Source organism: Sarcophilus harrisii, chromosome 1, assembly GCF_902635505.1.
Source record: "Sarcophilus harrisii chromosome 1, mSarHar1.11, whole genome shotgun sequence".
In the NCBI taxonomy this organism is placed as follows: Eukaryota; Metazoa; Chordata; class Mammalia; order Dasyuromorphia; family Dasyuridae; genus Sarcophilus; species Sarcophilus harrisii.
In genome coordinates, this window is record NC_045426.1 from 14570007 (window position 1) to 14596783 (window position 26777).

The 26777-nt window shown below is 42.0% G+C and overlaps 1 protein-coding gene across 1 annotated transcript in view; it reads left to right on the forward strand.

Moving 5' to 3' along the window:
• Window positions 1-26777, forward strand: part of ITGA9 (integrin subunit alpha 9) — a 287368-nt gene that overhangs the window by 225996 nt on the left and 34595 nt on the right. The window contains exons 24-26 of the mRNA XM_031962459.1: window positions 3540-3647; window positions 16745-16870; window positions 19239-19358. Of these exons, the coding sequence (XP_031818319.1) occupies window positions 3540-3647; window positions 16745-16870; window positions 19239-19358 (354 nt within the window). The remainder of the gene's footprint in view (window positions 1-3539; window positions 3648-16744; window positions 16871-19238; window positions 19359-26777) is intronic.

Below are 26777 nucleotides of genomic sequence, written 5' to 3' on the forward strand. Positions count from 1 at the left end.
ACCTCTCCCTGTCGTTGCCTTTGGGCCGGTCCCCAGCTCTGGACCTCATGTTTCTCCCAGTGAGGTGGCCAGCTTGGGCGAGGGGAGCTGAGCCTAGGTCTCTTCCCCCATGATTCCCTGATTCTTCTCCTGGGAGTCTCTTCTTGCCTTCTTTTCATGAATGGATTGGGTTTTGGACAGGAATGTGACTCCTGGCTGCCCATGCCATCCCCGGGCGTGACCCCTTCTGTTTGGCTGCCAGGTGGGAGCAGGGACGGAGGACAAAGACAAAGAAAGGGCTGTTGGAGGGCCAGGAGCGTGGGGGAGGGGAAGAAGCTGTGGGAGGGGAGAGGGCGTAAGACAAACATTTATTGGCTCTTATAAACAACGGGGCTTCTCGGGCCTGCGCTCTCCCAGGCCCTGTGCCACCTCCCGGGTAATGGGGAACACATGGCTCCGTCCCCGGGAGGGGAGACTGGATTGCGGAGAAAGCTGGGCCCGCTCCCATGCCCTGCCTCTGATTTATAGGCAGGGAGGGTCACGGCGTAGCCAGAGTGGGAGCTGGAGGCTCGTGAGCGATTGCCGCCGGTCCCTGGGAAGCAGAAAGAAAGACAAAATAAGTTGCGAAGAAATATGGTTTTTTTCCATTGCCTTTTATTATTGGTTGGGAAACAGATAAAGACCAGATGTGCCGATGCTCTGACTAATGGTTTCCTCCTAATGATTGTATTAATAATAAAAGGATGAGGTGGGGGAGGGATGACGATCATCATATTTATAACTTAGGACTCTCCCACCCCCTCCGAGTCACAATGCAAAAGCTTTCCCAGATGAATCAATGAATAATAAAAATATAAAAACGTGATATTTATGTTTCACATATACATATCTGTGTGCGCACACACATGTGTCTTGTATTTATTCATCTGGGCAGGTATTGCTTCCTCCTGGGAGAATATAAGTGAGGTCAGTACCCGGCTTAATTGGTGCTTATTATGTGCTTATTATAATTGGTGCCTAATTAATGCTTGCTGAGTATACTAAAAGGGTAGGAAGATTTATAAAACCTCACAAGAGCATAGATTCAGACCGGAAGGATTTTCATTTGCTATTGAGTCCAGTTCCCTCATTTTACCGCTTTGCCCAAGGCCACATGGGTAAGGTCAGAGGTAGAATCTGAACCCCGATCCTCAGACTCAGGAGCTCTTTCCACTGTTGTTATTGTTATTGTTCAGTCATGTCCGAGTCTTTGGGGTTTTCTTGGCAGAGAGACTGGAACGGTTTGCCATTTCCTTCTCCAGCTCCTCTTACAGGTGAGGATGTGGAAGCAGACAGGGTGAAGTGACTTGCCCAAGATCACATGGTGTCACAGTGAAAGGAACTTCCTTTACTGTCTATAACAGATAAAGGGTCCTTCCTTCTGTCTTTGTCCTCTGTGCTTCTATTTCCTTATCTACAAAATAGCCTAGAGATATAAAATAAACATAAAAACAAATAAACCTCTGAATCCCTCTCAACTCCAAGGCTGTGGTCTGAGGGCCGGCAGTACTGGAGCCCCCTCCTCTGTGGCCAGTCCTGTTCCTTAGGAAAAATCCTTATATAAACTGAATCTCGTGTCTGTGACTTCTACTGGTTGGGACAGTAGAGAGAAAGCTGGACCTGTTATCAGGAAGAACCAAGGTCCAATTGCATCTCACGTGTTTTCTAGCCTCATGGCCCTTGGTGAATGACTTCAGCTGTTTCAGTTTCAATCTTCTTACATTTTAAAAAAATGGAAGAATTGGACTTCCAGGAGATGGCCTTTCACCCTCTCCGACTCTGGGTCCATGATCCTTTAATTTCTGATTGTAACTTTTCCTCCTACCCCAAAGCATGGCCCTTTCCCTGTTAGAGCAGACTCTTCTCCCTTCTTCCAGAGACCCCCATCTGACATGGCCATCCAGCATCCTGGTGGCTGCTCTTGTTGCTCCACTCTATCACAAAGCCTTTGAAACTCCTGTGCCCTCCATCACCGAGCCCGGTCTCCGGGGTGGTCTGGCGATGGCCGAGCCCAGTGGGACTCTCACCTCCCCCTTCCTGGAATCTCGGCCTCTCTTAACTCAGTCGAACAATTGCATTATCCTTCTTGGCTTCCAGATCCCACTGTTAACTTAGATCGAATTTGCAGTCTATTAAAACCCACAAAGCTTTTTTTCCGACGAGCTGCTGCTAACCGAACCTCCCTCGTTCCCATCCCTTGCCAAAGCCAATATTTCTTACCTTTCTCTGCTCTTTGGCTCATGTTCTAAGGGTTTCTCTCGGTCTCTCTCGTCTTTGTTGTCCAAACCCAGCCTTTCTCCAAGGCCGTGCTCACCTCGCCGACCCAGCGTCTGCCATCTCTCTTTGCCTTCGTTGTTCTTCAGATAAATGATGGGGCACTTGGGGACACGTTGGCGGGATAATTAAATGGCAGAAGTAAGAGGGCATTGCGGGGGCAAGATGCTAATGTGTGATTAGTGGCAGATTCCAAATTGAGCCCTTTAGGGAAGCTTGCAAAACCATCTTGAACGGAGAGATGAGGAAATCCTTCTTTCCAAGCATTGAGGAGGAACCACGGCAGCAGAACCTCATCCATGCTCCCAACATGGAGCTTCCTTTGACCTTTTATGTTAATGGTATCACAAAGCTCATTGGGAAGATAGTAGAGCCAGTATTTTATTTGGAAACAACCATGGCATAAATGAAAAAAAGCATCAACCCCCCCCATTGGTTTTATCAGCATTTTAACATATAGTCTGATATAGTGGAAAAGTACAAGTCTGAGGATCAGAGAGGTAAGTTCCAGGAGACCTTGCCAAGCCTGCCTCAGTTTCCTCACATGTAACATGAGTGGGTTGAACTGAATTATTTCAAATGTTCTTTCTGATCCCCAGTTGTTGCCATTTAGATTTCCTCATGTATCAAGAAAATAAAATAGGTTTATAATGTTTAGGAAGAAAAAGGAGGGGGGGGAGAGAGAGAGAGAGAGAGAGAGAGAGAGAGAGAGAAAGAGAGAGAGAGAAAGAGAAACAGAATGAGAGAGAAAGACAGAGAAAGAGACAGAGAGAGAGACAGAGAAAGAGACAGAGAGAGAGAATGAATATATATATATAATTTTGTAGTATTATATTTTTTGTTATATTGAACTTATCTTTACATCTTTGTTCTACCCTCCTAAGGCGTGGCTTTCTCTGAGGGACTTTAAGCAGTCAAAAAGAACACTGCAAGTCTCTTGTACTAGGAAGCTTGTTTTCATTGAACTTAACCTAGACAAGAGGTGGGGCAGGGGGTAGAGAGCCAGTCTCAGAGTCAGATTCAAGTCCTGCTGATGTCCCACACCCGTTAGTCACTTACTTCCCCTGGGAGTGGAGAGGAGCTCTTTAGGATCTAAGCCAGACGGAGGCGTGATGATCTCTATGAGAGAATTTGGAGGTTTTTACTCTCAAATAGGTCCTGGTATTGGGGAGTCATCAATTAGAAGAAAACCACAGAGCAATAGGTTTCATTAAATAACACTGTCTGTATGTGTGGAATATTCCCAGGTTTATAACACTGGACCGAGCACTCTCCCCGGCTCATCTGTCAACTTCTGGATCCCCGACCGCCTTTCCGCAGGAGATGTCGAGATGTTTCTCATCCAGGAGGTGATGGTGAGTTTCTGGGTGCCTGCCCCTTGTGCTGAGGAGACTTGCACCTGGTCCATAATAATTTCTTCATGTTTCCACCCTATTTCCCATCCTTCCCTCTCCCCAAGACTTTATGCTACAAAAGACCAATTCATCATGTATAATTCAAATCACTTCAGTTCCCTTCATTTTGTTGAATGAATCCAATTCGATTTGTTTCCATTCCATTCAGCAGACATTGAATAGGAAGGTGTACAAGGTAGAGAGAGGCAGTGCTGTGCAGTGGCTAGAGAGATGTGCATCAGGCCAGGAAGACAAGTCCCCCCTGACTCTGTGTGGTCCTGGACAGGTCGCCCAGTGTTTCAGGGCCCCAGGTAATCCTTGCAGATGCTCAGGTACAGAGGGCATGCCCACTTGCATTAGGATTTCCCGAGACAGCCATTTGACCTCAGGAATCTTGAACAAAGATGTCGGGTCTTCAGACCTCACTTTCTCCTAGTCTCTCTCGCATTCTCTCGTGGTGTGTGTAGCCTTGGTTTAAATCAGTCCTGAGAGAAAGCTGACGTTCGGGCACAGCAAAATCCAGTCATTCTGTTGGCAGAGGACACACACAGAGCTCCCCGTGGTCCGATGGCTGACTCTGCCCTGCCCTGGGACAGGATTTGCTTTTTCTTCATCTTGTCTGGTGCTGGCTGTGGAGTCGGGGGATGCTGACATTTAATCATGTGACAGAAATCAGCCTTGACCCATTTTCTTAAAAAATGGATGGCCAGGGGCAGTTAGGTGGGGCAGTGGATAAAGCACCAGCCCTGAAGTCAGGAGGACCTGAGTTCAAATCTGCCTCAGGCACTTGACACTTCTTAGCTGTGTGAAGTCACTCAACCCCAATTGCCTCAGGAAAAAAAAAAATGGATGGCCAGTTCGCTCTATCAGGGCCATGTGTGTATGGACACAATGTAAGTAAATTAAATGGAAAGTCACTTTTGGGAATGACATTAGGGTGTTCCTAATTCCACTTGCACCCTCTTTCCTCATACCCATGGGACTATTATATATATATTTTTTAATTTATTTATTTATTTAATAGCTTTTTATTTACAGGATATATGCATGGGTAACTTTACAGCAATAACAATTGCCAAACCTCTTGTTCCAACTTTTCACCTCTTACCCCCCCACCCCCTCCCCTAGATGGCAGGATGACCAGTAGATGTTAAATATATTAAAATATAAATTAGATACACAATAAGTATACATGACCAGACTGTTATTTTGCTGCACAAAAAGAATCAGACTCTGAAATATTGTACAATTAGCTTGTGAAGGAAATCAAAAATGCAGGTGGGCATAAATATAGGGATTGGGAATTCAATGTAATGGTTTAGTCATCTCCCAGAGTTCTTTCTCTGGGCGTAGCTGGTTCAGTTCATTACTGCTCCATTAGAAATGATTTGGTTGATCTCGTTGCTGAGGATGGGCAGGTCCATCAGAACTGGTCATCATCTAGTATTGTTGTTGAAGTATATAATGATCTCCTGGTCCTGCTCATTTCACTCAGCATCAGTTTGTGTAAGTCTCTCCAGACCTTCCATGGGACTATTATATAGTGAAAAGTGCCTGTTAGTGCGAATGATAAATTCCCTGAAGAGGTTGCATTATTCAGATTCACTCTACAGTTTTCCATTGGGCTGAAACTAAAAAGTGTATTGTATAACATTACAACTTAGAACAGTGTGAGTTCAAATATGGCCGACCACATCAGGGGATTTGCTGCTTGCACTAATTGGGATCTAGCTCTCATCTTTAAGAGTTTCGTAGACCCCAGAAGATGAAAAGATTTGGTCAGGGTGACTCAGCCCATAAGGTCAGAGGCAGGGCTAGAACCAGAATCAGGCAGGACCCAGGCAGAGCTTAAACTTCCTGACTTTGAAGCTTCCTCTTTAGATACTCTCCTGTCTTTCTGAGCTTTGTAGGCACTTAATAAACATTTGGGAGATCGAATTAAATTGAATCAGATCTAAATTAATGCAGAGAACGGAATGGAAGGACGTATGATTAATGGCCTGGCCTAGTAGAGAGGGCTAGATTGTGAGTGGGATGTATTTGTATCTCTAGTGATGTTGCAGAAAGGAAAAAAAAACTTATTAATTGCCCCTGGGCAGTGTGGTGTAGTAGGTAGAGATAGGGTTATTCTCAGAGGCAAGGTGTCTCAAACACCTCCCCCTTGCCCCATCACATAGTGGCTGGGTAACCTTGGTCAAGACTCCCAGCCCCCATTTGGCCCAGAGAACTCAGAAATTGGGGGTCACAGAGCAGCTGCAGGTCTATATTGTGAAACAAGTTTCCCACAGGAAACCACTTACCCTAATGGCAGGAGATGTCTAGATAGGAAACTTGCAGGAGTCTCCCGTGGGGGAGCAGAGATGTTCCCCTCCCTGCTTCCCCCTAGTGATGATATCTCTTTGCCCCTCAGTGGGCCCCAAATGCAGAGCGATCCTTGATACTCTAGAATTGGCCTTCTCTCACAGAAGGCAGCTCTTTCCTCGGGCCCTCAGAGCACACTTCCTCTAGTCCATCCAGTGACATTTTGCACTTTCTTCCAAGTGGTGATTGATTGGTGGTCAGAGCCTGTTCTCACTTCATTAAGATAACAGGGAATCCTGTCACTTACTTAGGAAAGGAGAGGGGACCTCACTGATTGATTCGGCTTCACCCTTATAGGGGTGTGTACATGTGGGGGGACAGACGGAGTTAGTTACGAACGATCATTATCTGTGAAGATCCCGGAAAGCTCAGAACCGCCTGGCTGCGGATTTTAAGTCTCAGTAGAACTATCATTCTCTGTGGATTATAAGCCTGGGAAGCGTCCTTCCATAGGATAATAGATGAAGAGCCGAAGGACGGAACCTTAAAGACCATTGAGTCTGTCTCCTCGTTTTATGGAAGAGGAAACTGAGCCGGGAAGTAGAGAGATAGCTTGCCCATCACAAAACAGACCCTTAATGTGGTTCATCCTGACTCCAAGCCCAGGGCCCGCTCTCCTGACCTTGTGTGTTGTACAGAGGGACATAAATATTTGACGTCCATCAGTGTATGTTGAATTTTGGGAGGGGGGCTTTTCCATCTTCATTTTTTACATAGGGTGACTTCAGTCAGAAACTCTTTCTCCTTCCTGCAGCAGGAATGCTAATTAAAACATCTCTTAGATTTTTTTCTGATGCCCATCAATATAAAGATGACAAAAAAGAAAAAAATCAGTTTGCTGAGGGATTGTGGGAAAACAAGTTTACTTGATGGAGTTGTAAACCAAGGCTCAGAGAATAAGTAGAAGGAGTAGCTATTAAGTATTAGCCATGGTATAAGCACACCAAGGACCTTGAGGACAAATTGTGTGAGCTGTGAGATGCTTGGCAAGTCATTGAACTTCTGCCTGCCTTAGTCCCTAACTGTAAAATGGGGATCATACCAGCACTTTCGTCTTGGGGAGTTGGTGAGGATCAAATCATATCTTTAAAACACTTAGTGCAGTACTTAGTAAATAGTAGGTGCTTAATAAATGCTTATTCCCTTCTCCTTTTCCTTCTCTTCATTGTATATGAAACAGAACTGCTCTTTTCTATCTTTTGACACACTTTTTTGTGGATTGGGAACCCAGCTATCAGAAAGAAGAGACATCATTATAGTCAGATGCTGGTGATCATCTCAGAGGTTGCCAAGGAAACTATACTGTCCCTCTGTACTCTGTCCTGATTTGACCACAGTAGAAGTATTGTGTCCAGTTCTAAGCATCTTGTTCTATGGAGCTCATTGATAAAGAGAGCCTCCAGAGGAAGGATGACCAGAATGGTGGACAGGCTTGAGGCCAAGTTCCCCATGTAGAGTGGAAGGATGTGGAGAAGAGGGCCATTGAAGGGCTCTCTGTAAAGGAGAGATTCAACTAATTCTGTTTACTTCCCAAGGGCAGAGGAAAAAGCCATAGATGGAAATTACAGAGAGAGACCCATTTGGCTTGATATCAGAAAGAAACTCAACTTCCTAATAATTAGAGCTGTACAGCAGCAGGGGAATAGACTTATTGGGAAAGAGAGGGTATCTTTCATCAGAGGCTTTCAGGTAGAAGCTGAGTGGTCACTTATTTGGTGTCCAGTAGAAGAGAATTTGGGGACATTTGGTTTAGACTTAGGGCAGGTAAGTACCATTCTATTCTGGGATTTTGTGATTTACTTATTTTGTAAATTTAAGACTTGAAAGAAGACTTTCAGTCCTGCACTGAAGCCCTCAAAACTTTAGCTTTGATGCTTAACTCCTGAGCTTGTTATTAATCTTGTGTGAAGGAATCAAAAGGTTTCAAACCTGTTAACTTATTAAACCTCTTAGATCCCAAATGATGTCTTACTTTTGGGCATAAATGCGTTGTGATGTCATTGGTAAAGTACCTGGCATGACCAGGTGGTGGTGCTGTTTGGCAAGGTTTGGTTTAAGATGGGAAGTGAAAATGAAAATAAAAAGGTCATCCCTCCCTCCTTAGATTACCTATCTGCGGAAATGTAGATATTTACTTTACTTCCCAACTCTTTCCTTAGCTGGATTGTGGTCATGTGTGCTGCGGGGCGACTTTCCCATAGGCAATTCCTTCCACTAGACCCTTTACTAAGCATCGACCTTCCTAAGAAAAAAGGAAAATGAAGGGAGTAATGTTATCTGAATTTAGAAGAATTCTCAATAAAGACCAGAATCTTTCATACAGCTCAAGCTTTGGGTAATGGGGAGAATGCCAGTTCTGTTGCCTTGGAAATCTTGGCAGCAAATCTGTCCTCTGCCTTGCTTTCTCCCTGTATCACTACCCAAAGCCATTTCCTAGTGCTCTCCCCATCTCCCACTTCCCAGATAAGAACATAGGATCATACCTGGGCAGCCCAAAGGGAGTACAGGAGGTAGGAGGACCAGTCATCCTTTTATAGCAACACTGAGAGCTTGTCATACAATAGGGAACATCATGAATTAAGACCAACTCAGTTCAACTGAGATTTACCATAGGAAATGCCTTTGGCAGCAGAGAATTGGGGGAACCCAGTCTTTAACTCTCCAGATTCAGGTTCTCCCAGCTACACCCCTTCTTAAGAGTCCAAATGGACCCAGACTGTGCTCAAGCTCCTTGCCACTCAGTGCTAGATTCCCATTGCTAAACAGTGGCTTGAGCATCACCTTTTCTGTCTCCCTCTCTTTAACTGCCAGACCCCCCCCCCCCCATAGAAAAACAAAAGCCGAAATCCCTTGCCCCATGTGTGCTTGTAACAAAATTCCCATGATCCATTGCTGCTAGGTCTTGGGCTGCAAAGGGTTGCTTTCCCCCCAACCCTGGCTCTACCGTAGATGAATGGAAGTGGAAGGAGAGTGAGTAAAGGACTAGGAGTGGGAACAAGCAGCGGCAGCTTCACTCAGTGAGAATGTGAGATAGAACTCGTACTGGAAATTCCTAGTTTGTCCCAAGCCCCTTTTTTTCTTTTTAAAGAATCGCTCTAATCATAGTGATCAGAGCTTTCCACAAGCTGTGTGAAAGGGCTGGTGCTTTTATTTCTCTGTGTTGATGCATGGATGCCTCATTAACTTATTGCCAAAATCAACAAACTGCTGGGCTCCAACATGTTTTGTTATCTGCGGATGTTAAACATTTTTGGCATGGACAGGAAGTGCTCAGATTATATTTTTATGCCATTTATTTCTCCTCTAAACAAAAATTGGCTTCGTCTGGAATTCCTTTTTGTGGACTTTAAGTAGCCTGAATATATATATGTAACTCCTTTCCGGAAACATCGACCCATCTGAATCAATTTCACACTCGTAAAGGTCGGTAGGATGTTCATGGGATGGACCTTGTCCAAGTGGCTGTCTGTTTGTTGGGCCATAAACCAGTCCCGTTTTGTGGGATACTTCAGCGACGGGCTCTCCAGTTACTTTCCCAGCATCCTGTCCTGCCCTCCCCCAGCAACACCCCCCAAAGCATCTCAGGGGTCAAGCAACTAATAGGAAGGAAAAAACCTCCTGAGGGGCGGCTTCTAGATGCACATTTTGCTAGGCTGTAGAGTAAATTTGCAGTTATTTTTTTCTTTTCTCTGTTTTTTAAAATTTTTATTATTATAGCTTTTTATTTACAAGATATATGCATGGGTAATTTTTCAGCATTAACAGTTTCAAATCCTTTTGTTCTAACTTTTCTCCTCCTTCCTCCCACCCCTTCCCTCAGATGGCAGGTTGACCAATACATGTTAAATATGTTAAAGTATAGGTTAAATATATATGTATACATGTCCATGCAGTTATTTTGCTGTATAAAGAGTCGGACTTTGAAATATTGTACAATTAACCTGTAAAGGAAATCAAAAATGCAGGTGGACAAAAATAGAGGGATTGGGAATTCTATATAGTGGTTCATAGTCATCTCCCAGAGTTCTTTCCCTGGGTGTAGCTGCTTCAGTTCATTACTGCTGTATTGGAACTGATTTGGTTCATCTCATTGTTGAAGAGGGCCACGTCCATCAGAATTGATCATCATATAGTATTGTTGTTGAAGTATATAATGATCTCCTGGCCCTGTTCATTTCCTTCAGCATCAGTTCGTGTAAGTCTCTCCAGGCCTTTCTGAAATCATCCTGCTGGTCATTTCTTACCGAACAATAATATTCCATAATATTCATATACCACAATTTATTCAGCCATTCTCCAATTGATGGGCATCCACTCAGTTTCCAGTTTCTGGCCGCCACAAAGAGGGCTAATTTGCATTATTTTAAAGTAGAAGTGGGGTCTTCTATGACCCAAAGATGTAATTCTAATGTCCATTATAATGTATATAAATTATAACTTTCACTTGGAATGGCTCCACTCCCCCTTCAATTTTCTTTGCCTCCATTGTCAAGGGGGATCTTGGATTCCTTGTAAGGGATGAATGGACATGTTTCTATGTTGTTTTGCTGTTTTTTCCCCACATGAAACCTATTTTAAAGTAGAAATATAAAAGCCAATGGAATATCTAGGGGCCTTCCTGTATTTTTCTTTTTGGGGAGGCCTCACTGGGCTTTGCAGTGTGGAGCAGCAGAGCTGGTGCTTGTTTAGCTCATTTGATCCCCCAAACTCTACTTTTGTCTTTCACCTTGGCCCTCCGTGCTGTCTACCTCCTCCTGCTCTGATGTTTCAGCATACTAGTATGTGTTAAATACTAAAAACAATATTGTTTTAAAAACAATAAAGTGAGTAAGTCATTTTGACTATTATACTCAAATTCATTACAAAGAACATATGAAAGGAAGATAATATTTTCATCCAGAGAAAGAAGTGATAAGTAGAAGTATGTATAGGATGATTTTTACATATATACATACACACATATATAGATCTAGACATATCCACATGTATACACACATATTCATGTCCAATGGTAGCCTTCTCTAGGGCGAGGGTGGGAGGAAAGAAAAAAAGGGGAAAAAAGAAAGTCACATGGTAATTTTATTATATACTTAAAAGGAATAGCAAGTTATATATAATAGATTTGCAGTTTCATGTACAGTCAACTTTTCTATTCTACTATGTTATGAAAATGCAAAGCATTTGTTAAGTTCAGAATAAAATACTTAAAAAAAAAAGTGAATTAGTTCTTGTCCTCAAGGAGTTTATATTCTACAGAACATTAAAAAAAAGTGAATCAGTTCTTGTCCTCAAGGAGTTTATATTCTACAGAACATTATATGCTCAGCTTAAAATTATAAAAAATAAATCTTATCAAAATAATATAATATCGGGTACTTAATAAATCTTTGTTGAATTGGCCTAAGTCTAACTTTTTACCTATTTTCTTTTCTACCTTCAACTCCCCTTCCTATGATAGTGCACTCCTTGTATTTTCTTGTGTTGTCTGTTTCTTGATTTGGGACTTTAAATCATTTTACTTTGGATAAGAATCTTTGATGGACGAGGGCGGCCTTTGTGAGCTGCCTTGAAAGGATTCATCCATGTGGTTGAGTCCTTAATTAAAATGTCATTATTTGTATAAAGATCTACAGATCCTGGTTCTGTGCTTTTTCTCAAATTCTAATAGAGATGGACTTTTTCCAGACATTAAAGTTCAGGGAAGATGAGCAGAGTGTGTCGTGGGAAACATTTGTACTCAGTAAATATGAAAAGCTAACAGAAGCTAATTAAAGCCAAGCTGGAGGGGGCAGAGTCCATAATATTTTGGGGCAAGTTTTCTGGGAAAGATAGCTGTTTGATGATACTAGTTCTGTGGCTCTTTGCAGCCTTTTGCAACAAGCAAAGCCACATAAAACATTGCTCCTCTTGTTTCTGAAGATAACGTGTTGTTGTTGAGAGTAGCTGATGATTAATTAGCCATGTTACAAGGTTCGTGTAATTCAATTCTTAAATGAAAATAAGTTTTTAAAGAGGAATGCTGTCAGATTATTTTGAAGGTAACAAGTCGGTGTGGAAAGAGAATTGAGATGAAAGTCAGAAGACCTTGGGATCTAATTGAACAATAGATATTACTCAAAAAGAACAGAATAAATAAAAGAGGCGGTAAAATAGTGTACAAATGTACAAATAAATACAGGAACCTAAGGAGAAGTGCAGGTGCAAGTAGCAGAAAGCATGAGAATAAAAATAGTGGAGGAAAGACCCTAAGAAATATTCTGAGAGCATGCTATAGACTGCCTAGCCAGAAGGAGGAAATAGATGATGAGTTCAGGAAAATGATCACAAATTTGGCATGGAACCATGAGGTAAGAGTGATGATGGTCATGGTATATCTTGACATTTGCTAATGCTCTCAGATCTCTACCAAATGTGGGACAGCTCCTATAATGTCTACTTAGCTTTATGATATTTTGTATTCTCTAAATGATTAAGGAAATGATGGAGGAAACCGATATTCTGGGTGCGATTCTGATCAATGAGAAGAAATTGGTTGCTGAAGTACAAACACTGGAAAGTTTGAGAGAAAAGCTGAACATAGTCGGCCACCCACACTAGATTTTCTAAGAGCAATCTTTTTTTTAAGCATTCACAGATCAATAAGATAAATAAATAAATAATGCTGTCCTAAAGTTCTAAAGAAGTTGGACAAGGAATAAGTACATAAAAAGCATTTATTAAGTGGTTATTATAAAGGCCCAGGGTCAAATTTTGGGAGCTTCAATTCTAAAAAGGACAATAGCATGTAAAGGAGTGGTAGCTAAGGATGTTTTTCAAAGACGGTAAGAGGAATCAGAATTGATGGATATGGCTTTTCTAGGAATTGGTAGTGTTAAGTGGTCACATGGAAGAGGTTGAGTGACGTGGAGTTGGGGTTTGAGGGGGAAGGTTTGCAGAAAGCATCATGGAAATAGAGTGGGTCTGGTTCTGGTTCTGAACAGTTCTCATTGATGAGAACACGAAGCCTTAGGGAAAGACCTGGAGATGATGTTATTAAGAGGCAATTCCTGGTCAGGAGCTGGCTACCGAGCTGCTTTCCAGTGCTGAGTGTGTTTGTGAATTAGTGAGGAGGTCAACTCTTTGAGGTCATTTCCCAATCTAGCTTTTCCAATCTGAGGAGGGAGAAGTTCCTTTCTTCTGAGGCAAGTGAGAAGACTTCAGGGAGGAGGTGAACTTCTTTGTTCCCCTTCTGGAAAAAGCAAAGTGCCTCCAGAAGATGGTCAGTTGTTAGTGTAAATAGAAGACCTTGGCAGTGTACAAACTAATACATGACCAAAGGACTATTAAAGCATTGATCATCTGTAGTGAGTCGACTAGGGGTCATAGTGGATGGAGAGCTCGGCTCATAATTAAGATCTGGGATCAATCCTGCCTCAAACACTAACTGCATGATGTTGGTTTATTAGCTTGATTTTTCTCAACCACAAATTCTTCATCTGCAAAATGGGAATAATCATAACAGCTCCTATTTTACAGGGTTGCAAGGATCTAATGAGATACCATGTGTAAAATGCTTCATAAACCTCCCAGTGCTGTGGAGATGGTAGTTATCACAGCAGCGATACATTATTATCATCATTTATTGGGACTTTGGCATCTCCCTCTTATCCTACCCAAGAGGTCACTCTGAGCTGCCTACAGGCTCATGTGGCCAACTTGAGAGTGGCCGCCAGCTCCCTCACCGGGGTCTCTCTTGGGCAAGATTGGTTTTTGTCATTAGGGCAGAGTCAGTTAGAAATATCCCAAAGACGATTGGTTATTTTCCACTTTCTGAGAATCTATTTCTTTTCGTCATGTCCTGGATAAAAAATGGGGCAGACAATGGACTCCAAGGTTTGCTCTGACTGGCTCAAGACTAACCCATACTTGGGTTCCATGGTCCCATTTATCTCAGAATCGGGGAACTCCAGAGAACTCCCTAAAGCTGGAATCCCTTCCTCAGGCAAACGTGCTCCACAAGTTGCCCCAGACACAGAGCCATTCAGAGGGGGCGAAGTCATTGGTTACTGGAAGTCACTGGTCAAGGTTGGATGAATGGGGGTTTCACAGATGGGTACGGACAGGATGGCCTTTCCAGCTGAGCTTATGATAAACGAGGCAGCCGATTACAAGAGTCTCAGAGTTAGAATGACCCTTGGTCAAGAAGGCCTCAGAGGATGTTCCCTGCTCTTAGCTTCTGTGAGACATTTGCTAATGAAAAATGGACCACCCTGAAATGCTGCCTCCCCTCCTGCCGTGATTTCACACAACCCCAGTTCCCAACCTAATTACACGAGGCTTTCCTTGTTCACCACAGGCTCGCTTTCCCTGTCCCTTCTTCAGATTCCAGGGAACGGATTCCGGGTCACATCCTATCACTGTTCTTCTCCTGTCCAGTTTAGGAGACGGGCCAGAGGGGTGAGAGAGGGTCACCAGGATGCATTGTCACATTCCCTGCTGGTGAATGCCTTCCAGAGGCCACGCCGTTGCCTTGCTGAGCTCCCCTCCAGATTCTGACCCTTTGCCCTGAGTTCCCAGCTGGCTGGCCTTTGCACTGGCGAGGATGGCTCCTCCAGAGCAACATCTGAAAGCAATTAGCAGAGCAGGGAAGGTTTCTCCTGTGCTTCTATCATCCCCCTCCCTGCCTGGAGACTGAGCAGGAGCAGAGCAAAGGAGGGTGCAGGGTCCCCTGTCCCCCCTCCGATCCAGGAGATCCCACAAGCCTGGAGGGAGCCAGGATCTCCTTTGTGCCAGGCTGGAGACTGGGCAGTGGCCATACCCAGACAAGGGGAAATGAGACCCCGTCCTCCCATAGCTTATATCACACTGAGGAAGGGGGCAAAACCTGTCAACCCGCAAGTGTATGTGTAGGAGTGTGAGGGAGCGAGCGCCTGGCTATTACAACCAACAAACACTTATTAAACACCTGCTGTATGTCAGGCACGTCACTAGGCACTTGGATCACAAAGAAAAAGCAGACGCAGTTCTTGCCCTCATGGAGCTTTTCCCAAGGGTACCTGCATTGACCCAAGGAGCAGACCTGAGGAGGGAGTACATTTTCAACATGGAGGCAGCCTTGGGCAAAGCCAGGAAGAAGGAGATTTATTTAAGGGTAACATGAAGCATTGTCAAAGAGGGTTTTAGGTGCCAAGCTGAGAAGTTGGTGTTTCATCCTTGAAGCAATAGGGAGCCACTGAATATTCTTTGTCAGGGAAGCCACAGGATGATGCCATGATTTAGCAGGATTATTGTGGTGGCTCTGTGGAGGATAAAGGGGGAGAGGCTGATTGTAGAGGGAAGCTGGAGAGGAATTAGAGGACTTTTAGAAGAGGGGATGAAGGTTGAATTGGATGGAGAAAGTATAGGGATGATAGCAGAGAAAACTGATAATCGAGTTTAGGGAATAGCCAGCGGGCCTCTGGCTTATTTCCCTTTGGGACAGTCGGGAGCCCACGGAAGCTCAGAAGTTTGACTCCTTCCCATTTTTACCTGTATTTGGTCACCATGTGAAGATAGGAGTCACAAAAAGCTCAGATTCACGGTCAGCTTTATAGATTTTCTCATTGAACTTTTGGCTTTAGAAATGCCCCTTGGTAATGGGGCTCAGAAAATGAGCCCCCACTAGGAGGCCCGGGACACATACAAGAGTTTGCTTTGCAATGAGTAATGATGGCAAAGGAAAGATGAAACCAGAACTTTGCATTTTTGCATTTTCAATGTATTTTTTTTCCACCAACACTAAGTGTGCTTGTTGTATAAGTGAAAAGGCATTAATTTCATGGATTCATAATGAGGGTCCTATCTATAGCTGTGCTGTGAAAGGTCAGCATTGTAGGCTGAAGCTGGAAGGGTCCTTTTGCAGAAATACTGACCAAAGTTAGAAGGGCCCTTTCATTCAAAAGAATCAACAGATTTAAAGCAAGAACCACATTTAAAGCAAGAACCACAATTGTCTTTGTTACAAATATAGAATGGAAAGTATATGGATGGGAATTTAAATGCGTGATTTAATGGGAGGCAATGATGATTAACAAAAGGCATAAGAGCCTGGTTCAAACAGACAAACAATCAGAGATGGAAATTGGACTGTTAACGGGAATCTTTGGCTCTTCCCCATTATTGTAATATGCTTTGCAAATTTTAAAGGGGCAAATGAATGTCATTTCAATCTTTTTCCTGATGTTATTGCCGATCGCTGTTCCCTCTTGATTATCCAGAGACTAGTTTTCAAGTCTCTTTGACTCAGTGCCATCTTCTCCACTATGATTTGGCTGTTTCCATCTCCATGGGAAGAAGAATAAGAGGAAAGAAAAAAGAAAAAAATTCAGGCCAGACCAGACTTTTAGAAACTTAGAGTGAAAGATTTCGAGAAGGGGATGATGTGGTTTGTCTGTGGATTCCAATCATCCGTGCCATTGGTTCTTGCCAAGAATAATCGTGCACTGGCTCAGGATGGGTTACCAGCACATGGACTTTCTTGGAGCCCAGAGCGTTGTAGAAGGATGGTTAGCGTAGCATGAAACCCCTGCTGACTGCTGCCTATGTCCTCTCGATGGCTCTCAACAGTGGTACTCCATAAGCTTGGCTGGTTGGCTCCTCAATCACCCAAAGAACAGTTGTGTTTGTATTCCCATCTTCTCCTAAAATCTTCACGTCTTGTTTTTTTCTTTTCATTTCAGGTTGGCCAGGAGAGAGGAAACTGTTCTTTTCAAAAGAATCCAACCCCATGCATTATCCCTCAAGAACAGGAAAACATTTTTCACACAATATTTGCATTTTTCACCAAGTCTGGACGAAAAGTACTGGTAAGGCTCTGGGCCTCACTCATGTGAGTGGGTATTCCTTCCGCGGACCTCCTGGGGAAAATATTTCAAAGAGAAAAGACCCATCTTCTGGATGAGGATGTAGGAATTTATATGTCTGGGTGTTATTCCCAAATCAGCTTTTGCAGCAATTGAATTACAAGGGCTTAAGGATTATGGATAAATTGTATTTGTCAGTATGAACCTTAAATCGAAGCACTCTATTTAGATTCAGGAAATCTCGTGGCTCCAGAGAGCCAATAATCCTTTTAACACACCAGACAGAAACAAGGAGTGCTTTTTACAACTTAGTTCCAATCTTAATCAGAATTGGACATAAATATTGGTGCCTAGAAAAAAATCCCAAAAGCCATTTTCCGTCTTTTCGGACATTTTTTTTAATGGAAAATTCCTTTCTGTGGAAAATTACTCACTTCCATTTTTGAAAAAAAATTTCATTTATTTTTATTGATCTTTTAAAGTTTCACATTGTTTAAATTCCCCCTGATATCTTTACTTGTTTCCAGTCCAGTCCAAACTTCAAACTCATGTATATTTCCTATTTTTACCCATTCTGTAACAGGAGAAATTTTAAGTCTTCCTTCCCGATCCCACACAAAGTGCCCTTGTTTACATTGTACAAATCATCAATTCCCTCATTTTACGTTATTCTACGAAATCTTAAAGCTATGTGATCCCGCATAATGCCATTTTAAGTGAGAAGCACCTGGATGGGGCATCAGAAACAAGGCTGATTGAAAATTTGGTCTTGGCCCCAGTCATGAATTAGACTAAAATCATGTCTTTCTTCTCATTCCCAGAATTCACATTGTTTCTCTACAGAAATTATGCCTTGGAATTCAGAGTTTTTGCCAGATACTCATTTGTTTCTTTGGGCAAAAAATATATAACTTCTCAGCCCGGTCACTTTTGTAGGTTGAAAATAGGCCTTATGGATTTAAACTGTCCGGCAAGGAGTCGTGAATGTAAAAGAAGTAGATTGATTCTGAGTGAAAAACTAAGAAGCAGGAAGAAATTATACATAAATGTAAATATGTGCCGTTCAAATTGTGTGAAATGTTGAAATTGGAAAAGCCAGGGAGCCTCTTGCTCCCAATTGCCTAAGTCTTCCCTGATAATAAGGTGTAGTGGACAGGACAGGGACTTGAAATTTACCTCTATCCCTAACTGGTTCTGTGCTGTTGGGGCCCTTTCACCTCAGCTTCTTCCTTTATACAGCAAGTGTTTGGCTGAGATCAGTGTTTCTCAAGCTGTGTTTTATTGGGGGTGAGGTAGACTTCAAATTAACCCAAAGGATGATGGGAAATCAAAGATTGTATTGGTCTAGCAGTTAGAAATGTGCCGTGTTCAAACGCAGAAATTCATGTTATGGGTGTGCAGAGCACAACAGCAAGACTAACCTCCTTCCCCTTCTGAACCCTGTCATTCTCAAAATCCATCCTGAAATTGTGTTCTCTCTCTTGGCTGCCATATTGATTCACAGTAAGCTGGAGTCTGTGTGTCATGGCGGATGCTATGGAGGGTGGATGTCCCAAACCAATAACCCCCGGGGTCAAGAGACCTGAGTCCAAGGTCTGCCTCTGTGACCCCGGACAAGTGAGTGCTTGGACAACTGTGCAAGACTCTGCCATGTAGAAGAAGTTGCCTGCCCTGCAAGTTCCCCACATTGATGACATTGTAGGACCAGATCAAAATACAAAACAAACAAACAAAAAACTAACCCTAAGTATTTAGTTTTATAATTTTCACATGTTGTTTTCCCAAATCTTCCCAAACTATACTCACACATTTGATTTTTTTGAGCCTTGATATTTCTCCCTATTAAATTTCATCTCATATTCAGTCAATTACTCCAGGCTCTTATGATCTTTTTGTGTTCTGATCGAAAAGAGTGAATAATGAAGACTTTGGTAATGGAAGCCACGTCCAAGAACCTTGTTTGAATCCCTCAAGATGGTGTGAGGATAGCCCAAGCCCCAAGCCTTTCTAGCTAAACAAGATCTTCCATAGTCTGTGCTCTCCTGATAGAGATTCCCTGCCTTGGAGATGCCAATCTCAGTGAATGAGTGGTGATGAAGGTTCACATTTTTATGGAGTTTATGAAGATAAAGCCATTGTTTTCAAAGTGGTACAAATGTTAACTTTACTTTTCAGGGGAGTAAAATTGAGAATGAGAGCCATTAAATGCTTTGTTCTGCCTCACCTAGCTAGCAAGTGATGGGCAGGAGTTGAATCCCGTTCTTTTGTGCTTCCCAGGTGTTATCACTTCATCCCTGCCTCCATGCTGATCGAGGCAAGTATGGCTTCTCTTCCTGCTCCCAGATAACAGCTTCTTCTCTTTCCCCCCCAGGACTGTAACCGAGCCGGCACCCCCTGCCTAAGCATTCAGTGTAACCTAAGCGCACTGGCCAAAGAGGAGAGCCGGAACATCGATCTTTACATGCTCCTGAACACAGAGATACTGAAGAAGGTGAGGAATCTGGGTCCTGGAAGTTCCCTGAACCCCTTCCCATTGGGCTCCAGTTCTAGATCACTCTGTCCATGGACAAGTAAGGGACAGACGCTGTCCTCGGTGCTAGGGCAACAGGGGAAAAGGAACTGTCCCTGTCTAGTCTTGGCTGTTACTTCTCTGAGAGCCCTGGTCTCGTCAAGGTCCACAGAAAGTCAGTGGTTGGGTTGGATACCCTGGTGACAGTACTACGATGGTCCTTTGGCTCTACGTTTCCAGGCTTAAGTAAGGCACATCCTCTTCCCCAAATTGGCTGTTCCCTATATATAGTATTTCCTCTCCTGTTCTACGCTGCTCTATTTGCCTAAAATACACCCATTTCTCAGTCCTCTTAGACGTTCTGGCTTCCTTTAGGGCTCACCTCAAATGTCATAACCTATAGGAGGCTTTTCTTGATCCCTCTCAAATTGCGAAGGCCCTGCATCTTGGAATTATTTTCTATTACTCATCTGTATTTGTGCCTCATTAGAAAAAATCCTAAAGCTCAGAAACAGTTGTGATTTTTTATATTGCCAACACTTGGCACAATTCCTGCTGCAGAGAGACTTTTAGTTTTTTTTAGCCTAAAACCACTTAAATATATTTGGTTTTCTCTTATCTTGTATCTGTAACTGCTTTCCCTTTGACTTTTCTCTTCCCTATTGAGAAAGTAAGAAAAAAAACCCTTAATAAATATACATAATTAAAACAAACAGATTTCTTCATTAGTTATGTCCAAAAGGAATAAATCTTCTTTCTGAGTTCGTTACTGCTCTATCTATCTGGAAGTGGATAGCATATTTATCATTAGATGAATTTAGAATGGTGGTTGGGCATAGGATTGATCAAAGTTCCTAACTCTTTCAAAGTTATTTTTCTTTACAATACTGTTGTTACTGTATAAATTGTTATCCTGTACTGTTCACTTCACTTTGCATCAGTTCCTAAAAATCTGCTCAGGTTTTTCGGAAACCACCGCTTCTATCATTTCCTTTTTTCATGAAAACTCATTTTTTATTTTTTTCTTCTCAATAGTATTTCATTTTTCCAAATACATGAAAAGGTAATTTTCAACATTCATAAGACTTTGTGTCCCAGTTTTTTTCCTTCTCTTCTTATCTCCCTCTTCCCCAAGTTAGCAAGAAATCTGATGTAGGTTAAATATGTGCAATTCTTTTAAACATACTTCTATATTTGTCCTGTTATACCCCTCCACATTTCTTATGGCACAGTAGTGTTCCATCACAATCATATGCCATAACTTGTTCAGCCATTCCCCAAGTGATGGGTATGCTCTCAGTTCTCATTTTTCTGCCACCAAAAAAGGTGGCTGCCACAAATATCTTTGTATATGTGGACTTTTTCTTTCTTGCTTTAATCTCTTTAGAGTATAGACCTAGTAACAGTATTGCTGGATCAAAAGATATGTACAGTTTAATAGCTTTTGCATGTATAGTTTAATTGTTTCCCAAAAGGTTTAAACTAGTTTCCAGTACCATCAAAAGTGCATTAAAATATTTTCCCATAGCCTCTCAAACATTTTTTGTTATCCTTTTTTGTCAATTTGGCTGTGAGGTAGTACCTCAGAGTTTTTTAAATTCACATTTCTATATTTTTAGGCATTTAGAGATTTTTAAAAATGACTATAGATAAGGTTGGATTTCTTTCTCTGAAAACTGCCTATTCATCATATGTGTTGCCTGTTTATCATAAGGGGAATGGCTCTTATTTTTACAATTTTTAATCAGTTCTTTAACTACCTTAAAAAATTTCTTTTCCCCTTTATAGCTTAGAAATGAAGTTTTCCCTCACAGAGAAATGCTACAAAGATTTTCTCCTCATTTCCATATTCTCTTCTAATAAGTTCTAATTAGTTGCATTTGTTGGTGCAAAAATGTTAAATTTTTCACATAAATAAATTGTCCATTTTATCTCTTGTGAAATTTTCTACCTTTTGTTTGATCATAAATTCTTCTCTTTTCCATAGATCTGACAGGTAATTTCTTCTGTGCCCCTCTAATTTGTATATGCTGATGCCCTTTATATCTTAGTCATGTTCTTATTTGGAATTTGTCTTGGTTTATTGTGTGAATATTATCCTATACCCAGCTTCTGCCAAATTGCTTCCCAGTTTTCCAAGCAATTTTTGTTGAGTAGTGAGCTCTTGTCCTAGTAGCTCAGATCTCTGAACTTGGTCAGCACTAGGCTACTATTCCCCTTTACTCGATATACTTTACTTGTTCTACTGATCAACCTCTTTACTTTTTACCTTGTATCAAGTTACTTTAATTATTATAGTTTTTTTTAGTATAGTTTCAGATCTGGCCCTCTCATGTCCCCTTCTTCCCACTTTTTTCATTAATTTTCTTAATATTCTTAACCTTTTATTCCTCTCTCTATATATTTTATAATATTTTTTCTAGCTCTCTAAAGTAATCCTTTGGTAGTTTAATTAATATGGTACTGAATAAGTAAATTAATTTAGGTAGAATTGTGATTTTTTATTCTATTGGCTCAGTATTTTATACTGTCTGTAGTTATTTGAAATGGAATGTCTCCTATTCCTTCTGGCTAGATTTTGTCAGTAACGTACGGGAAATGGGGATCTTTTATGTGGGTTTATTTTATAGTCTGCGACTTTGCTGTAATAGTTAAATGTTTCAATTAGTCTTCTAGTTGACTCTCTGGAGTTGTCGAAGAAAACCATCCTTTTAGCTGGAAGGAGATTATTTTCTTCCTCTTTGCCTGTGATTGATCCTTCAATTTCTGTGAAAACACAACCAGGTTATAATATTTCATAAAGTGGTTAATATACCAGCGGTTACATTTACACGACCAGCTGCGGGAACATTTCCTGTATAATTCTTTGCCTCCATTTTGATTCAGGAAGGAACTGGTTTGAGTAAATATTATGATGGCAAATTTAATGGCTGTGCATGAAAGCATGCTTTGGGCGTAGAAAAATTAGGGTGGATAGAAAATGGTTAGAGTGAGGGTTAGATAATGAAGGAGTTGGCACGAGTTAGAAATGGAGATGGGCCCTTGGAAACCTGTCTTGGAGAGGAGACCCTGGCCCTGTCGGACCCTAAATTGACTCCTTTTCTGATTGACGGCTGCTGCTGAGACACACAAGACAACTCTGGACTGGACTGAACTCAATCCCGAAGACCTTGTCTGATGCATCTTGGGCAGGGAGCCAGGGAATGACCAGTATTGCGCTGTTTTGATAGATACATAGATTAGAAATGGAAAAGACCATTCGAAGTCTAAAAGCCACTATTTTGCTGATGAGGAGACTGTGACACAGAGCAGCAAAGTGACTTTTCCAGGGACACACAGCTAATAAACACTTGAGACAGGATTTGAACTTCGTGCTCTCTTCACACAGTTAGTAAGTGTATGCTTTGTATATATGTCTGTAACCATAGGGCTAGAAGCTGGACCTATCATTTCACTGATATAGGAGGACACTCCCTCTACCAATGTAGGTCAACACCCTCTCTGTACCGTATAGTTAGTTACCCAAGGTCTACAGCAAGTATGTCTGAGGTAGGACTTAATGAGATTCATTTTTAGTTTTCAAAATTTTTTCAATTAAGAAGCACTTGTCTTTGCCCTTACCCTAGTTCAGCCTCCTCTTAAATTCAAAAAGGAAAAAAAAAAGAAAAAGAGAACTCTTTGATCTTTGAGACTCTGAGAGCATCTCTCTATTCATTTTGCCATGCTGCCTCTCCATAGATACACAACTAGGACGGCATATAGTATATATGCATATAGACACACACATACATGTATACATATATGTGTGTGTGAGAGAGACAGACACACACACAGACAGAGACAGAAAGAAAGAGAGAAAGAAGAGAAAAGTCAGAGAGGAGAGAGGAGGAGGAGAATTAGAGAGAGACAGAGAGAGACAAAGAGAGAGAGAGAGAGAATATATCTTGTGAATTCCTTCTCCATCTCTTCTTATATCTTTACTCCTAAGGCCTCAGCCCCAGACCAAGCCCTCATCACTTCTCACCTGCATTACTCTTGATTGGGCTCCAAAACCCCAGCCTCTCTCTTCTCCACTCCATCCTCATGGCTTCCCAAATTCTCTGCTAAAACACCATTCTGGCATGGAGAATTTAAGCTCCAATGGGGCAGGGTCTGTCTCTTTTTTTTTTTTTTTTTTGTATTTGTATTACTAGGGCCTAATACTGTGACCGATAGATAATAGGTACTTTACAAATATTTCTTGACCAATTGATAGTATTCTCCCGCTCAGGAAACTTCAGTGACTTCAGTGCCTCTAGGATATATACCAAGTCTCTTTCTGACTCACCATTTTCACTTCTCTCATGTGACTCCTTATGATATATTCTTTACCCCACCAAGATGGTCCACTTGAGTGTCCTGAACAAGGCCCTCTCCCTCCCTCTCTGTGCCTTCTCCCAAATCTAGCTCCAGAACTCTTGCTTTAGGGACTCCCACACCAACTCTGTACCTTTACTCTTCCTCAACGTATGTTAACTCACGCATTCTGTTCTCTTCCACAAAATCAGGGCAGCTCATTGTTCAAACTGCACATTGTTACAAACCATCTCCGTTCTGGGCTTCGAAGGAACGATGGCTCGTGGCGATGATTAACAATTCCAGCCTCTGTGCCAGTGTAGTATCCTCCCTGGACAGCTTCTGCCTCCCCACCCATCGGGGTTATCAACCTTTACAGTGTGTCCCTACTGGTATCCAGATACCTGGTAAATTAGGACATGAGCTGATCTGGGCCTTTGATTGATGAAATTCTTTTTGCTCAGCACCTACTATTAGCAGGGAGAGATTTTTTTTAATTTTTAATTTTTTTAGTTTTTAAGTTTTAAAACTTAAGCTTGAGGAGAAGTAATAGATAGGATAGATCTTATGGGGAGAAGCCAATCAGGAGTATTGGTCCAAAATCCCTCTAGTTTTTAGGCCAGTATCTCTGGTATTTTAATTTCATTCAGTATTTTAAATTTATTTGTAAAAACTTGAATGAAATGAAATGAAATATCAGAGAGTTATCCTTAAAAAAAACTCAACAAGAAGTTGAGCCATCATCTGGAACGTGGCTTTTCCTTATGATAATATTAGCATTTTTCTTGTTGTTCAGTTCTGTTTTATTCTTCAGGATCCCATAGGCCATAGCACACCAGGCCCATCTGACCTCCACTATCTCCCCAAGTCTTGCAAATTCACGCTTCTTGTTTCCATGACACTCTCTATCCATCTCATCCTCTGCCATTTCCTTCTTATTTTGCTTTCAATTGTTCCCAATAAAGGGATCTTTTCCAATGAGTCCTGTCTTGTCATTATCTGGCCAAAGTAGTGAAGCAAAGTTTCAGTATTTGATCTCCCAGTGAATAGCTTGAATTAATTTAAGTATTGACTTAGTTGCTCTCTTTGCTGTCCAATGGACTTTCTCCAATACCACAATTTAAAATTGATTTTGATTTTGTTTTTTCCAAATTGCTTTTCTTTCTTTCTTTTTAATTCTTGGTTACAAAACAATAGCTTTTGGATGTTGATTTTGAGGTGTTTAGCTTTCCTCATACTCCAATTCTCACAGCCATGCGTCAAGACTGGAAAAACCATCGCTTTGACTGTATTGACCTTTGTCAGCAAGGTGATTTCTCTGCTTTTTAGTCTGCTGCTCAGTCAGAGCTTTCCTTCCAAGGAGCAAGCGTCTTTGCATTTCATGGCTGCAATTGCCATCTACAGTGATCTTTGGGCCCAACAATATCAAATCTGACACTGCTTCCACTTTTCTCTCTATTTGCCAGGAAGTGATGGGACAAGTCACCAAGATCTTAGTTTTGTTTTATTTTTGATATTAAACTTGGTGGTCTGTAAATTCAGAATGAGTCAGCCAAGAGCTCATCGAGTCTGATTTTTCATTAATAGAAATACTGGGTTCCCAACAAGGTCCGGGGGAGGCTACAGTTGTGGTGAACTCTGGTTGGTGGGAGCCCATCTACAATATTGTATATAGTTTGGGGCATCGCATCTTAAGGAGAAGTTTAATAAGCTTGAGAATGTTGGAAGAGGGGGATCACAATGGTGGGTACACAAAGAACTAGTGCGTAAATGGAAGGGCCTAGTGAGGAAAAGATTTGAGGGACATCTTCAAATATTTGAAAAACTATCATTTCATAGAGAGATTAGCTGTGAACTTCTAGACACCAGAGGGAAGAAGGAGGAATGAACAAAACCTTCCCAGCTACAAAAAGGTTCTGCACCCACCCTGCAGTGGAAGGGCTGCTTCTGGAGCTTGAGCATTCCTCCAAACTGGAAACCTTTCAGGCAAGAGGAATAGAGGAGATCGGCCTGGGGTGGGGAGTGCTATGGGGACAAGACTCCTTGTTTTTCTGAAGGTAGCCATCTTCCCTGCTTCCCCTTCCCCATTTGCCTATGGAGTGAGCTATTCTTTTGTAACCAAGAATTAAAAAGAAAGAAAGAAAAGTCATTCAGGAAAAGCAGCCAACACATCAGTTGTTTCGAACAATATGTGCAATGTTTCTCATCCATACTCCCACACCAAAAGTCCACAAAGGGTGAGAAGTTCATTTTCTCACCTCTTCTCCTTGTCTACTTTTGAGTATTGTAATTAAGTGCTCATTGTTGTCATTCTTTCCATTTACAACATTTCTTGTACATCCCCTTCCCCCTTCCTTCCTTCCTCCTGCTGCAGCCCCCGTCCCCTCGTGGCTTGATTATAGCAATAGGCACCGCCTCAAGTCTCTCCCCACTCCAGTCTGCCTCCCACTCCGGTGTCAGACTGGTCTTATAAAGTATAGGTTGGACCATGTGACCCTGCTAGCTTGGGTGAATAGAAAATTCTGTCATTCAAAGCCCATCATCACCTGGCCCTTTCCTACCCTTTCAGTCTTCTCCCACCTTCTTCCCTCTGCATTTTGTGATCCTGCCCACTGTGCTTTATATCCCAGTCCCAGCCATTTCTGCCGGCTGTCCCTCCTGCTTGGAATTCCCTCTTGGCTTCCTTCAAGTCTTGGCCAAAAATCTTACCTTCTATAAGACACCTTTCCCCACATTGCCCTAATGTTCCCGTTAGGGCTTTGCCTCTGCTGATTGCCTCCAGCTTACCCTGTCTGTACTTTGTTGTACAGAGCTGTTTCCGTGGGGTTTCCACTGTAAATCATTAGCCTGGGAGCTCATCGAGAGCAGGTGCTAGGCTTTTCTTTTATATTTTTGCCTTTATATCTCAAGGGTTTAACACAATGCCTAGGACACTTTTTAATGTTGCTTGATGATTTTTTAAAAAATTGATTGAAAAATAAAATTAAAGCATTCTTTAATGAATGCTTATTGACTGACAAGATTATAGTCATTACAGCTAGTATTATAGTAATATATATTATATAT